A 16,586-nucleotide genomic window follows, 5' to 3' on the forward strand; every position below is an offset into this window, starting at 1 on the left:
GAAAACCAACAGGCTTCAATTAAAAGTTCCGTTGGGGATTTATCGGGACCTATACAAGTTATCTTAAAGTCTTCGAGAAAGCTTCTTTGTGTGTGTGTGTGTGTGTGTGTGTGTGTGTGTGTGTGTGTTTTATTGATTTTCAAAAACAAATCATACATAGAATTAAAGCAATCAAAGCAAAAAACAAAACAAAACAAAACAAAACAAAAAGCAGCCATACCAAGTATTTCACAAATAGGAGTTGTCACCCATTTTCACAAATCATCTTAAGCAAAATAATGTAGGATTACGAGAGATGTCCCAAGCAAACCGCAGACAAGCCCGCGAACACGCCAGCCGGACCGCCGCTCACTCCACCAGCACCAGTTCAGGCCGCTGGCAGACTCCATTCTTTATTCGAGTGTTACATTTTTAGTTAAACATGACAAATCATCCACCCACAGTTACGATACTCTTTACTCAACCCTTCTTTCTTCATACACTTACGCAAACATGCATACACACACACAATAATCAATATACAAAATGGAATCTGCCCACATAGCCGATCGGGTTAGGCCGGAATAGAGAGAGCAGCAAACCCACCCAGCAGGCACACAAGGCCGCCAACGGAGAGCCGGAATCATTCCCGAAACCTGCTGGCAGTATAAACTGTATGTGACTCGCTGGAATGGATGACAACCTAAAAACAGTACATGTAAACAAATTTTGCATAATACTCATACAAAACCAAAATAAGTACATGTATGTACTATTGTACATAACATTCTTTCAGGTTTAACAAATAATAAAGCTTCTTTTTTGATGAAGTCATATTAGCTTATTCTTTCCTGCACAGAAAGTTCTAAATTGCACATGACACATCCTTACTAGCTATAACTTCTTGCTGTACGGACTAATACCCGATATCTAAACGCATAAAACATTCAATGACTTCCTAGGTTCGTCTAACCCCAATTCAATATTCTTTGTATCAACTCATAGAGAAGAAGTTTTCCAAATTATGGATCTTCATGATGAGAAAAGTTCTGATTTTGATGGTATTAATAACCGTTCACTGAAAAATATTATTGTTTATGTCGTTGAACCCCTTGTCCCACATTCTTGATTCATCTGTTTCGACTGGTGTTGTACCCGACAATATGAAAATAGCTAAGGTTCTCCCAGTGTTTAAAAAGGGGGATGAAAGTGATGTCAATAATTACAGGCCTATCTGATTATCAAGTATGTCAAAGGTTTTAGAAAGAATTGCATATGTTAGAACATCTAGATTTTGCCAAGCAAATCATAATGTTCACAATTTGGTTTTCGTGAAGACCATTGCACATCACATGCTCTACCTTCATTTGTAGAAAAAGCGACACAAGCACAAGATATGTTTTGTCACATAATTATTTCTATGGTTAGTATTTTCCTGGACTTCTCCAAGGCCTTCGACACTATCAATCATGAAATACTACTCAGCAAGTTATATCATTATGGAATTCGTGGGAAGGCCTTGGAGTGGTTTAGGAGCTATTAACAGAAAACAATTTGTGACTTTCAACAATATAAACTCTCAGATGTTAGATATAAATTGTGGTGTTCCACAAGGTAGTGTATTTTACCCACTCCTCTTTATAATTCATATTAATGATTTTCAAAAATCTTCGAAATTATTATCGTTTATACTGTTTGTAGATGATTTCATTTTTTTTTTTTGCCCACCCTGATCCTCATACTCTTCTTCATATACCCTGAATTCAGAATTGATAGAAGTTTCATATTGGATCAAGGCTGATAAGCTTTCCCTCAATATTGCTCGATCTAAGTTTATGATTTTCAGTAATTCAATAGAAATATTGCCTGGGGACATATTAATCGACAATATTCTTCTTGAACAAGTCAATAGTATAAGATTTCTTGGTATTTGTGATGACAAACTTGGAGAGATCATGTCAATGATTTCTGTAAAACAATTTCACGAAATAAAAATATAATAAATATACTGAAATATTTTCTATCAACTTCTTTATTAACTATGCTTCACTCCAGTTTTATTTTACCGTATTTGAATTGTGGGATTTAAGAGTAGGGCAACAGGCATCAATTCATAAAAAAAAATATCATTTACCATTTACTACGTACAATCCTCGCCCAAAATACATTTGTTTTCACTGGCCCGAGGTTCTGGAACAGCCTTGATAATACTCTATATAGGACCCCGTTTACAGTAAGTGAAAAGACCGGGCTCGGCCGCGGCCGAGTCCAGCCTTCATTTCACTGTACATAAACGCGCAAAAGACCATTTAAAGGGATAGTACAGTATTGGTGGAGATGAGAATTGGGCTTTTAAATTTTTGCGAGATATCAAGAAAACACTTATTATGTAGTACAGAGCATACCATTTTAAGATGAATTCAAAGTTTATTTGATGAAAATCGGGTTTGGAATGACTGAAACATCCAAAAACAAAGTAAAACAAAGCGATCGTGATAAAGTGTGGGTCCCACACTTTAGTAGAATCGCTCTTTTTTGACATCTCAGACATTTCAAAACCAATTTTCATCGAATAAAAATTGAATTCCTCATAGAATTACATGCTCTTTCATATTTCATAAGAGTTTTCTGATTATCTCACCAAAAAATGTTAGAAACCTGAAATTAGGTCTCAACCAAAAATATACGATCCCTTTAATGCGGTACAAAATCGGCAGCGCATTTGGCCAAGTTCTGGAGGTTATCTCGGCCACGGCTTGGCCGCGACCGAGCCCGGCCTTTTCTCACTCTAAACGCAAACCGGGCCAATAATGTGGTAGCAAATTAAGTCTGGCATCTAGTCCCTTACCTCTGCCCGTATTATTTCGCTATTCAGGATATTAACGCCCTCAGTGTCGAAAACTAGTGTAGTCAAAGGTGGTTTTGTCCTGCAGAGGTCTTTGCCTTCGGCAAAGGCGGCGAATACGTCACCGCGGAGTCCAGTTTGCAAAGAGCCTGGAAACCAGACTATACCACATTGCGACCAGCGGCGCCCTTCCAATAATAGTGCTTATTTACAAGCAGAGCACCACTACGACAAAATATTGAAAGGTTTGAATTAAAAGCCGGGCCGCGCCTGGCACTGTAAACGGACAGAATTGTGGGGCTCGGCCCCGCAATTGAGGCTGGGCTCTGCCGCGGCTCAGCCCAGCCCCGCCTGTGGGGTCTAAAAGATACTCTGACTTTTCCTTCTTTTAAATAAAAGCTAAAAAAAAATCTTTTGTCATCCTCGCGTAATCAAACAAATAGATGATTTCTTTTTCATAAGATAAATGAATAAATTGATGATTAGTATTTTGTAGATAATTAAGAGTTTGTGTTTTAAGCCAAATTTGTATAGAATTTTAAGTTCTTCCTCATGCCTTGGTGACCTTTCGAGTTATTGAATGTAGACATTGTCTTGGTTTGTTTCCCTCCCTTTCTTTTTCATGCCTATCTTTAGTTTAATTTTCTTTCTGTTCCGTCCCTGCTTTTGGTATTCATATTGTCCTTGTCATAGTCTTTTTTTATTTTCTAATTATTTCGCCTGACATCAGGATATCAAAATTTTAAACATGGAGTCGTTGACGGATCTTGAGATGCCATCACCTCCTAGAATAATAATTTTACAAGCTATGCTTTTCTTGTAAATTCCTCTTTTCCATGTAAAGTTTTCAATTAAGATTGTATTGTTTACTTGTTTATTCATCCAAACCAGAGTTGATATCATCAAAATAATATATTCATGGTTTGTTGAAAATTACGTGATTCAAAGTTCCTTCTGAGATTATGTACTCGTGTAAGAGTTATAATACTCTGTATTACTTTATATGGAAATAAAATAATATTGGATTGAATTGAATTGAATTTAGTTCGTTATAGTTTTGCCGAATAGTTGTTGAGATTTTAGGGGTGGTTACTAACTAGATCACACATTCAATATCAAAATATAAAAATACCACTTATTAACTAAAAACATAAGTTAAAAATGGGAATATCATAACAATAATGTTTAATTAGTGGCGGATCCAGGGGGGGGGGGGGCGCACAGGGTGCACCCCTCTTAGTTTTGTTTTATTTTTGTTAAAAGAAAACAAATAAAAAGAGGCGCGCTCGTCTTTATGTTTTGTTAAAACAAAAGAAATAAGAAGAAAAATGGAGGCGCGTCCGTCCCCCTTTCATTTTGTAAAAGCACCTCGATCCCCCTGTACGGAATTCCTGGCTCCGCCCTTAAATATGCATTGCAAATACAATTAGACTCCTAATAAAGTTCGAAGTTGAATTTTGATTTCAAATACCGGTAATAACCAAGTTGTGCGGGATCTGGCAGACGGGACACCATGGTGTGCTTGGCCAGCTTGAGGACTGTTGTTCAGGCCAAGTGGAGATGGGTGGTGGTCATTGCCTCTTCCACGCTCTGCGGCGTCGTCTACGGCTGTCTGTATTCCTTTGGTCTCCTCATGGTCGCCCTCATCGACGACTTCGACAGCGGAGTCAGTAAAACGGGTACATGACGTTTTATCTTGTACGTAGCGATCACCATCGCTGATCGGCGAGCTTGTCTTTTTTTTTCCATCTTTAAAGGGATCATATAGTTTGGGTTGAGACGTAATTTCAGGTTTCTAACCCCTTATGAAATGTGAAGGAGCATGTAATATTCTAAAAGGAATTCATAGTTTATTTGTTTAAAATTGGTTTTTGAAATGGCTGAGATATCCAAAACAGAGTGATCTTAATGAAAGGTAGGACCCACCTTTTATTACAGTCGCTTTGTTTTACTTTGTTTTTTGGATATCTCAGCCATTCCTTAACCGAATTTCATCAAATAAACTCTGAATTCCTCTTAGAATGGTAAATATGCTGTACTATTTCATAAGTAGTTTCTTGGTGTCTCGCAAAAAAAAAGTTAAAAACCCAATCCTCATTTCCACCAATACTGTCAAAAAGAGCTCGCAAAGGGAGCAAAACATAAAGTTTCACCGTATATACAGACCGAACCTTCGACGTTCCCTTACAATCATCATAATGAATATGATCAAGGCGTCCTTTTAATTTTATCCGATTGCGTAGACTCTTTATACTGTGTAATGTTCAATGATGAAATAAAGATAATGTTGGTTTGTTTTATATTGAATGCATCGTCGTGAGGACATCAATATCTAACTGCCTGATGATGCTGACAAGTGGATTTCACGCAGCCGCCAAATAGATGATAACTACAAACATGATATAATTGTACAAGTTGTACTTGATCATGTTTATTGTTGCCAGTTGTATACGTTGTGATATCTTTTCAGGCTATATTGGAACATCTTCGTACGGGGTGTCACTGGCGGCGTGTCTGCTCACATCACCGCTGACCACGAAACTGGGATACCGCCTTGCCGGCTGTCTGGGCGTCACCTTCTGTGTCGTTGCCTCGATTGCGACTTCTTTCGCTCCCGGTATCTCCGTTATGTTCTTTTCCTACAGCTGCCTCTACGGAGTAGGATGCAGTTTCATTTTGTGCTGTGCGTTCAACTGTCCAATCGGCTACTTCCCCAATAAACATCGATCATTTGCAGTGGGAACGGTGTCAGCTGGTTTTAATATCGGTAAGGTCAAATGTAGACTGTAAGAAGAAAAAAAGGTGTATGCATGCGTAATTATATACATGTATGTATGCATATATATATATATATGTATATACTCTGATTTTGTGTTCTTTGTTATGAATAATGAAACTCGTCAATATCAGTAGGAACTTATTGCATCAGTCAACTGACCCATTACACACGTTGCTCTGGTGTGAGAACTATTACAAATTTTCATGAGGGCTTGCTAGGCTCTCTTTGGTACAGTTCGAGCTTAGGAGCCGCAGAAGTCACAACTCGCAGTGGTAACACGAGGCTTTCAAAATTACGAATTAAGGGTTATTTTGGACTGGAGACAAAATTTCGTTTCCACTCTAATTTACATTAGTCTTTTATCTGTTTCTCTATTTGTAAACTATTTACACTCAGGGATTACAACATGATTGTATTCAATGCAGACGAAGAAATGAATAACTCATAATGTAGGCCTAATTTCGTATTTTACTTTTATGATGCAAGTTTGTTTGTTGAGCTTAAAGCGATCTATTTTTGTTGGATTCTTTGTTAGGTGTGTTGATCTTCAATCCGGTCGTTTACGCCCTCATCAACCGGTTCGGTTGGCGTGGAATGATGAGGATCACGTCGGGAATCATTGGCGTGGTCGGATGCTTCTGTGTCCCAACGTTCACTTCTGCCCCAAGTGAGCCATGTCGGCGTTCCCCTCCGGAGGCAGATGGTCTTGAAGATGGTCGCGTACTCAAGGACAAGGAATCTGAGCGAGAACAGTTCTTGGAGGACAGCGGTTGTGACCACGTAGTTCCTATTAGAACTAAGCCGAATGTGCAATCAGGTACCATCAAAGATCAAAGTGTTTCTAGAGACAAACTGGACAGCCGTAAAGCGAGGACCTTTATCGAAAATGATACAACGGCAGAGAAGTCGCTCCCGAAATTGCATCAAAACGGGAGCTCCAAAGATAGCCCTGAATATAGACTCCAGGGCAATGGTTCTGTCGACGAAGATGTTGATAAAACGCGTCATTTTGATCGTACCCCAGAAGGACTTCACGAAGCTAGAGAACCTTCGTCAGCAGACTCTCTGAAGGGTAAAGCTCACGGACAGACTGGCTCATCCTGCTCTTGGCTCCATGGACTCGAGATCCTGAAAATGCCAGAAATGTGGCTGATCCAGCTGGGATTTGTAACGGCGGCTGTGGCTGTCTCATTTGCCTACTTCAGCACGGTACCAAATTTCGACCGATAGGCAGTTTTGTATCGTATTGTAAAGCAAACTATAATCATGTATCACTGCTTTTTCAAAGGTCTCATTTTTGTCTCTTGTTTATTTCAGTAGGGACACCGTCTTTTTGGTACTCTGAACTTCAGCATGAATTTGAAAACGAACTCCATTTGACGCCATTTTCTGTTCAGGAATAGAATTTTGATCAATGAAAGAGTTAGAGTTTCAACCAGTTCGAAGAAATATATCGAAGTTATCGAATTTCAATACAGATTAATGTTTTGAAATGATGGTAACTTGCGGCATACCTGTGATGATGCAATGTCATGTCACAATAGCTAGACTGCATCAATAATACTCATTAATAATAGGCCTACACATTAATATTAACACGGGGTATATTATACGTATATTTACCTCTTTAGGATAATGAAATGGGAAGAATATACCAGGTAATCAGTATTTGGTTAGATCAGGTTGAAAAGGGAAATGTGGCACATGAATAAACTTTGGAGACGTGCACCACACGAGGTGATATCGCCGTCGCATTTATTCATTTTAATAAAGTGAGCGTTGCAATTTCATATGTGCATGAACAAGTGTGAAGCGCTATATACATTTAACTTGTCGTTTTTCACGGAGATCTCGGGTCTTCTATTCATGATTACTGCCACTCTCTTTATTTTTTTTTCTAGCTCTATCTTTATCCTTGCGGAATTTTTCTTTCATGGTTTGCAACTGTTGACATTACAGGTCAACATGACGATTTCGTCGGGATTCTCGAAGAAGACGGCAGCTCTGGTCATGGCGACGATGGGCGCTACGGAGGTCGTCGGAAAGATCGTCCTGGGCGTGATCACCGATCGTCTGCCGATCCCAAAGATCTTCATTGTCATGGTGGCCAATTGCACTGGCGCCCTGTTCATGTTCGTAATGACACAGATTACGCCATCAAAGCCGTACATTTTCTTTCAGGCAACAGGTACAGACTCCAGCAGACCGAAGTTACGTTCAGACCGTGATCCCTATAAGCCTCGAGAATAGCTATCTTCTAGGAGAGGTTCGGTGTTAGACACCTTGTTACAGACACACTCGCTGATACCTATCTTGAAGTTAACTCGAAGATAGCTATCCACGAGATATCGCAGGGTTAGCGCTCTATCAACGAGCCGCGGGGGTTCCACTCGTAGTTACGCTTCATGTGGACAGAACTTGTTGATAGGAGCTATTGTAGATAAGCGTGGTTACGGGGGACAGTTAGCCTATCATCGAGGATAGCTACCTTCAAGGATAAGCTTCGTCGTGTGAACGCCCGTCGTATAGTTAGGGGGCCAGAGCTTATCCCCCAAGATAGCTATTCTCGAGGTTAGCTGGGATCACCGTCTGAACGTAACGTAATGACATTTGCGGAATTAGCGAGTGTTGATGCAGTGGCTCTTATTTTGTCCTTTGTCTCGTTTGTGATGACTTTCTGTAAAAGGGATGTTGATAGAAGATTCGCAGCCTACCGCATAATCTGGTCATAGGGTTGTAAGTACTCACAGTCCTGGGCCCTTTTGCATAAAAGTTATGATCAAACGCAAGTCAAGAAAATCATACACAACTTGATTTTCAACCAGTCAGAATGGAACATTTGGGACTTACGTTTGATCTTCTTGACCTGCGTTTGATCGTAACTCTTATGCAACGAGGTCCAGATCATACAGGACTTGGGTAATCCAAACTTGATTCATCCAGTTTCTTTCCAGGTCATGTGCTTGATACTCATATTAGGCTCATATTTGATAAGCACAGTCAGTAACTCCAGTATCTTTTGGTGTATAGCAACGAGACAATGGTCATGTTCACTTGTATGTATGCCCTGCGTGTAATTTAAATGATAACATGTTTTATTCAGCTCTCGATTTCCAGCCAACACAACTTGTTTCTGAAATCGATGCTTCTGAAACCTTAGTAAGAGGGGACTTTTTTTGTTGTTGCTAAAATAACATGAGTTTTTGGGGCTATCGCCATATCATAATCGTAGGAAGATGTTTTAATTATTGTGGCATTACATGCAAATCTGTGAAAGAGTTGTGCAATACTAGTATTCTTTTTAATTCATTTTTACTGATTTAAATGAATGAATCTATCAATTTATCTATCTATAGTATCTATCTATCTATAGTCTTTATCTATCTATCTAATTAGTACCTACCTGTTTGTCACTATCACAATCACCTTTTATTTCCTCAACAGTGCAGGGGTTATTCGTACTGGCTTCTCTCGACTCCCTATCACATTCCCTTAGTGAGCAGATCTTCAGGGTCGAGTACCGGCTCCAGATGTGGGCAGGAATGTCAATATCCTTCGGCTTGGGTGGAACACTTGGAGCGGTATTAGGTAAGCGGCGATTAGCGTGGTAGAGAAATAAACCCTTTTTTGTGTCAGAAATTTTTGGCAGAATTCTATGAGGTTTCCAGTGCCAATTTCACATGATTATTTCTTTGTACATTGTGTTAAAAAAAAAGGGAAAATAAAGTTTGAATCAATTTATTGGCTCTCAAAGTATACACTCAGAGATAATGGAAGCTGAAACATGTGACGAGAAGCTATAGGCGGCTTTTGAAAATCACGAATGTGCCTTTTTAGGACGGGAACACTAGAATTCAAGAAGGGGTCGCCAGTAATCAAGAAGGGAACTTGTTTAGACTCGCCCGTCAAGTGTACGTTCAGGAAGAGCAGAAGATAATCATAAGGTGCCTTGACGAATTACAACGATTCCCTTTCTCTCCCTTGCTTATCCTATAACCAACACGGCGTGGTAAATTTCAGCAAGTCGCTTTCTCAACGCATGTTTAGCCACCTGAAACGGTCCAAGAAAAATTGTGCAATGCAATATTCTGAGTAGTTCTTGCCAGTAAAATTATGCTACATGTAATTATGGTAGTCAAAATATACAAAGAGTTACTTGAGGTTATATGGCTAAAATAATTAATGTCAAATCTCGTGAGGCGAACAGCCATGTATGTACGATAATTGTGTTTTATAATTTCATTACAGTTAAGATTCTATGTTCTATATTCAAGTCTTTTCATGGTAACATTAGTGAATTCCTGTTCTTAATTTTGTCCATTTTCTAAATATTTCAGGTGAGAGTGTTGATAACACAGGCTCCTACCAGATGGCGTATTATGGGAATGTTGGAATCTTTCTTGCCTCCACGACACTCTTTGGTCTTGCCATTATGTACCAGAGACTCTTTGCAAGGGACCGATTCATCTTGTTCCAAAGAGTTGGTCGCCGATATTCCGCGATTGATCAGAAGACTATTGAGAAATCTTTTAAGCCAGATCGTACCGATGGTCTTCATGATGACGTATCTTGGCGGAAAAGTGGATGGAATTACCTCGTAACAGAGAGAATCACCAGCGTGTAGAATAGATCAACTTTAAATTTTTCTGCTCGCGACGCCATACTACGAGCTTATACTCATAGAAGGCAAAATATTGAATTACTGAAACTGCACCTTCTCTATACACTTGACACTGATAATACGTATACTTAAAAAGACAAGCAAGCAAGATACAAAATATAGCATACAGTGGACCTTGACTTGAAAGTGTGTCTGCGTACGATATCTATACATAGGTACATGTGAAAGACTATACGCTCAATAAGATGTGAAATACATGTATGATGGAAAGGTAATAACCACGGGTTCCAGGAACAAATACCAATGTGAATACGTTTCGCAATGGAGATAGGACACAGAATACTGATGATGCATAGACATTTGAAAGCTGAAATAGCAAGGTACAAAGGGCAAAAGAAGTTATTAAAGAAAAAAGAAAGAAGGAAAAAGAGAGACAGGAGAAAAAGAATTAGAACTGTAGAGTGAAATTGACATATTGTAAGCACATATTATACAAGCATAGCATATATCTACCAACAAGTTCGTATACAAATTCAAGGTATAAGAACTATAGTGTAATGATCATAATTTGATGGGAGCACATGTATAAACGTTGAAACCAGAGGTAAAGCAAGGGTACACTTCAAAATGACCCGCATGCATTAGGAAAGGATCATGTAAAATGAAGCAGGTTGAAAGATTCTAGTCGGGCAAATTGTAATCATCACGTAGCATTGATTTAAGTTTTTCTTTTAAAATAAACAGAGAAGAAGTATGTCGTTCCGCCCCTTCGTGAAGCAGCTGATCACATTAGATCTCACAGTCAAAACGGTTCTGGGTCATTTTATCTTTCGCCTTCAAGATCAAGTTCAGTTCATGGCATTATCGTCGTCGGCCGAAAACTCGCTTAATATATCCAAAGTTAGTACTACGTAAGGTCTACTGGAGGTCCCGCGTTGGTACTTATAATGCTCAAAATACTTTCTACCTCATTATTGCATGTGGCTACAAATTGTCAATGTCAATACAATTTTAATTACAACATTAATGAGATATGCACTGTATATCGACATTTTCTAAGCTCATATTAATCGAAAGGAAAACACGACACAAACAACAGCAAATTTGTTGAAACACAGCATTCTAAAATTTTGATTTGATTTCTTAAAGACATATAGATTTTACTTGCAACTAAGTCAATGATGTTTATAATTACAAGTCGCAATAAACTTATTATCAACATGTTGTGTCACAGTGTTTCTGAACTGAGAAAATCTGTGAATGGTCTCAGATAATGTCAGATGAAGTAATTTGTTTCGCAACTCTGCTTACTTGTCAAAATCGAATTGTTTGGCAAGGTATTGGAAAGAATTATTTCAAAAATGTCTAAATCTTATGTCTTTACAATGTCGCCCATTATTGTGAGACTATAGTTATCACGTAACAAACATGTCCTGTATATTATATAATTGTGATGGTTGAAAATGATGAGTTTGATATCATATCATTTACATTCTCTAGGAATTTCAAAGGATATATTTTGGGATATACTAATGTGCGATTATATATTTCCGGTGCTGACGTGTGTCATGTGTGTGTGTGTGTGTGTGTGTTTTAAATGTATTGCTATTCTGTTTCAGTGAGCATACCGCGTGTCATGCGAGTGCGTGCAGTCCACTACATGTTTGACTGCATTATTATATGTTTTGCTTAAAACTTATACACTATACTTTGCCACAATAGCGGATTGATGCAAATAAATATTGTCCCCTAACACTGATATGAAAGCATCGTATATCATAGCAAGTCTTTGTCAGAGCTTCCAGACCGGATTGTGATCAGTTGTATTTTGCTATTGGTTGAAAACGTATCTTCTTTTTTTCGGACTGGGACTCGATCTCTCTAATTATATCTATGTTCAAAACTTCCTCACAAAATATAGACATTTTTATCAATTAACGCCTTGTTTTCTCAAGCATATAGTTATTATTTCCTTATCTTCAATTCTCCACATATTTCAACCTTGCGTGTGGTTACTGAACCGATGCTGTAATGAACACCATATTAATATATATATATATATATATATATATATATATATATATATAAATGTTTATATATATATATATATATATATATATATATGTACACTCAACCAAAAAAGTAAGTTCCCCCGAGCATTTTTGGATATATCTCAAAAAGTATTTTACCGATTTTCATAATTCAAACGGGAATGGATAGGTAATTTTATTACTCATAACATGAATGGCATATCATTGCCACCAGATGTTATTTATGTGAAAAAATGCATTTTATGTCAAAATGCATGGGAAAAAAAGAGGCACTTAAGGGTATATGAAGCATACTGTGTACATTTCCCATTCAAGTTAGCAAATGGCCTTTTTGAATTGTTAAGTAATTCTCAGGTATTTCTAGTCTGGTACAATGTGCTTCTCTGTTAAACAGATGCTATGCATGGCCTTTTCAATATGAAAATGTTGCTTTTTAATTCCAATTGGGTTGATCACAATAATGTGCTTATGAATATTTTGCATCATGCTGCATCTGCAAATTTTTGAAAGAGGGAGAGCTACAGCTTTCCTTGAAGACGGGGTTCCGTTTAAGGAGGTGGCCAGGAGATCCAGGAGTTTCTCCCAATGCCATAAGGAAACTTAGAGCAAAGGTTCAGGAAACTGGAGTGGTTGTTTGATTATTTGTGTTAAAGTCAATGCAAATCACTAAATTGCAACTTTATGATTATATACATACAGTTGAACCTCTCTTATCCGGCCTCCCTTTGTCCGGATCTCTCTGTTATACGGACGCAATCTCACCGTGATTTTTTTTTAAATAATTACGGGAGGAAAGGGGGATTCCCAACTCCTTGAGAACTCCTACACAAACACACATGAATTACACATTACTTCCAACATGATTAATATACATTACATCAAATTTTCTTCCAAATTGCTACCTTCAGACATTTTAACATCCCCAAAAATCCTCAAATCATCGCAAGAACATGGACAGATTATGGGCTCGAGTCCTCTCATGTCGCATTGCCACATAGGTCCATACACAGCCGTCGATATGATTAGATAGGCATGTATTGTTTCGAGTCATTGGCTGAGCAACGAATGATATTGAACACTCAAAAATTGTTCACACACAGTACACACACAAAGAGAGAGAGAGGGAGACCATCTAACAATGGCGACCTACAGTCGATTTTCCCGAGCCGTGATTATCGAATTTTGAAGCGTAGTTTCGTCGACTCGTACTGTTTATTTTCAAGATCTACTTGATGCATTTCTTAATAATTATTTAGGTAAATCATCCCAAGAATTTATTTAAAAAAATGATTTCATTCTTGCAAACACGAACCTCTATTTTGGGGTCTGTTACTGAGTGTAACAATGGAAAGGTTGCAGTATACACATTACTACATGTGGTACTACAATGGGCTACATCAGTACGTGTACATGTGTATGTATATTATGTACATGTATAAAGCATTGAGTCTCCCGTATCCGGCCAAATCCCTTACCCGGATGAGCCCCGGTCCCGACTTGTCTGGATACGAGAGGTTCAACTATATATATATATATATATATATATATATATACATACATATGTATACAATTATATATATATATATATATATATATATATATGTATAGTATTACATATATCCCGATATAGTTCGTTTCTGCTCACATAGAGAACAAAGAACAAAGAACTGGGGATAATAGGGGTTGGTAGGATATCATAACCTTATCGGTCAGGGGAATATTTGGGGCAAGATGATTTGTGACTTATTACTTCTTTGGCATCATCAATTAAAACAAGGCAAGTGCCATAATGTGTCTCGCTCATTCGCGTACAAGAAATTGTACGCGAATGGGATATAACAGATGAAAAGAGATTAAAAAGGGTAAGAGTTTATGGCAAAAAAAAACCGTGCCATAAAAACTTAACATTGGGCCCTTAAAGTTCGTTGACCCCTGCCTGTGACCATTGACCTTGCGGTGACCATCCACTCCCGAAGGGACATCTACCACCCAAGTTTGGTCACAAATGGAGTTATGGATCAAAAGTTATGACCCATGATAGAAATGCGCCATAAAAACTTAACATTGGGCTCTAAAAGTTCGTTGACCCCTGCTTGTGGCCTTTGACCTTGTGGTGATCATCCACTCCCCAAGAGACATCTACCAACCAAGTTTAGTCACAAACGGACCTATGGATCAAAAGTTATGACCCATAATAGAAACGCGCCATAAAAACGTAACATTGGGCTCTAAAAGTTCGTTGACCCATGCTTGTGACCATTGACCTTGTGGTGACCATCCACTCCCGAAGGGACATCTACCACCCAAGTTTGGTCACAAATGGAGTTATGGATCAAAAGTTATGACCAATAATAGAAATGCGCCATAAAAACTTAACATTGGGCTCTAAAAGTCTGTTGACCTCTGCTTGTGACCTTTGACCTTGTGGTGACCATCCACTCCCCAAGGGACATCTACCATCCAAGTTTAGTCACAAACAGACCTATGGATCAAAAGTTATGACCCATAATAGAAACACGCCATAAAAACTTGGGCTCTAAAATGTCGTTGACCCATGCTTGTGACCATTGACCTTGAGGTGACCATCCACTCCCCAAGGGACATCTACCTTCCAAGTTTGGTCACAAATGGAGTTATGGATCAAAAGTTATGACCCATAATAAAAACACGCCATAAAAACTTAACATTGGGCCCTAAAGTTCATTGACCCCTGCCTGTGAGCTTTGACCTTGTGGTGACCTTCATAATGGCAAAATGTGGATCTTTGTATGACCCCTCTTCCCTCGAAGTTTGATTGCAATTGAAGCCCAGAGTAAAGAGTTACTGAAGTTTTTGTAGCGTTACGGACAGACGGCGGACTGACGGACGGACGACGGACGGACAGACGGACAGACGCCGCAGGCGATCCCTTAGGGTGGGATTTCACGGAGCACGCGAACGATTTGCGAAGGACGCGAATGGCAAAATCCAGCATTCGTATTTTAGTCTGCAAAAGATCGCCAAACGAACGTGAGGGTTCGGAAGCGTCGTCAATTGTTCGCGAATGTCGTTTTTACTTCGGCGAGAATTTCAAAAAAGTTTGAAATTTTTTGCGAACCTTTTCCGCACACTTGGTCGTGATTTGCTCGTGAATTGTTCTCGAAAGTGTCTTTAAAGCCTCGTCATAATACATTCTTATGCGCAAGACCTTCGCAAGACACGCGCGATGTTCGCAAAATGTTCGTGAAACCCCAAACAGACTCCGAAACTTTTGAGAATGTCTCGCGTATGTTGCGCGAAATCTGCGAAGTTTTTCCGATCATTTTACGACGTAATCGCAAACTGTTCGCGTACCTTTTGAGACATTCTCGCGAACGTTTAGCGCACGTTTGGGGGATGTATGACTTATACGTTTTCTACAAATAAAAATCGTAGCATACATCTAAACATCAAACAATTATTAACAACTATAGTAACAAAAGAAATTAAAGACTAGCAAAGAGAAACTTTAGTTGGTCAAGACAAACATATCCGTTCTCCGTGTAGAATTATATGCCTATGAACTCGGGAACCTACAGTTTTACAAGCTTTAAAGCTTTTATGTAGGCCCCATCATATTTCTTATACTTACTAGTGACATTTTCACACGATATGACCATGCACATTGTGTCAAGTACATTTTCTTTTTCTTTTTCTCCTACAATCAAAAGACATGATTGTATATATTTTGTATTCTTGTTTTGTGGTCAATAATTTTGTAATTTCATCATTGAGAAAATGGAAATATGAAATAAATTTGAACTGAACTGAACTGAACAGAAACAAATGTTAGATACAAAAAAAAATCGCAGAATACGCTTAAAATTTATCTAAAGTATGTAAAATTTCATTTGAATTATAGACATTATGTGTTGGAGGAACTGCAAAAAAAAAAATCAAATGCTTTACTAGTGGAGATAGGTCCTAGGAAAAAAATGTAGGCAAGCACACGATAGAGAAATGAGAGAAAAAGAAAGGAGAAATAGAGGAAAGAAAAAAATCAACTCAAGACAGCTTCCACCTCTCCTTGGCTACATTTTCTCTCATGATTATTCAAAAATTTTCGTTGTTCGCATTTCTGTCGCGTGTTCTTCGTGTACGTAACATGCTGTACTTTAGCAACGATACACACGACATTCGCACATACGTCGTGGAAACTTCGCACAAAGTGCGCAAGAATAGTTTTCGAACGGCTTCATTGTCGGAAAACATTCGGAGAAAAAACTTTTCCGAATGTTGGATTTTGTCATTCGCGTCCTTCGCAAATCGTTCGCGTGCTCGAGTACGCGAACG

The 16,586-nt window shown here is 38.6% G+C and overlaps 1 protein-coding gene across 1 annotated transcript; it reads left to right on the forward strand.

The window, feature by feature from the left end:
* The first annotated feature begins 4,337 nt into the window (after positions 1–4,337).
* Positions 4,338–10,227, forward strand: LOC139720664 (uncharacterized). The gene is made up of 6 exons (XM_071632019.1): positions 4,338–4,503; positions 5,295–5,591; positions 6,139–6,812; positions 7,563–7,791; positions 9,048–9,191; positions 9,941–10,227. Exons 1-6 carry the CDS (start codon positions 4,338–4,340, stop codon positions 10,225–10,227), a joined length of 1,797 nt encoding a protein of 598 aa, XP_071488120.1.
* The last annotated feature ends 6,359 nt before the right edge of the window (positions 10,228–16,586 follow it).

The sequence above is a fragment of the Diadema antillarum genome, unplaced genomic scaffold (genome assembly GCF_040938485.1).
Source record: "Diadema antillarum isolate AM-2024a unplaced genomic scaffold, OU_Dant_1.0 scf00000131, whole genome shotgun sequence".
Lineage (NCBI taxonomy): Eukaryota > Metazoa > Echinodermata > Echinoidea > Diadematoida > Diadematidae > Diadema > Diadema antillarum.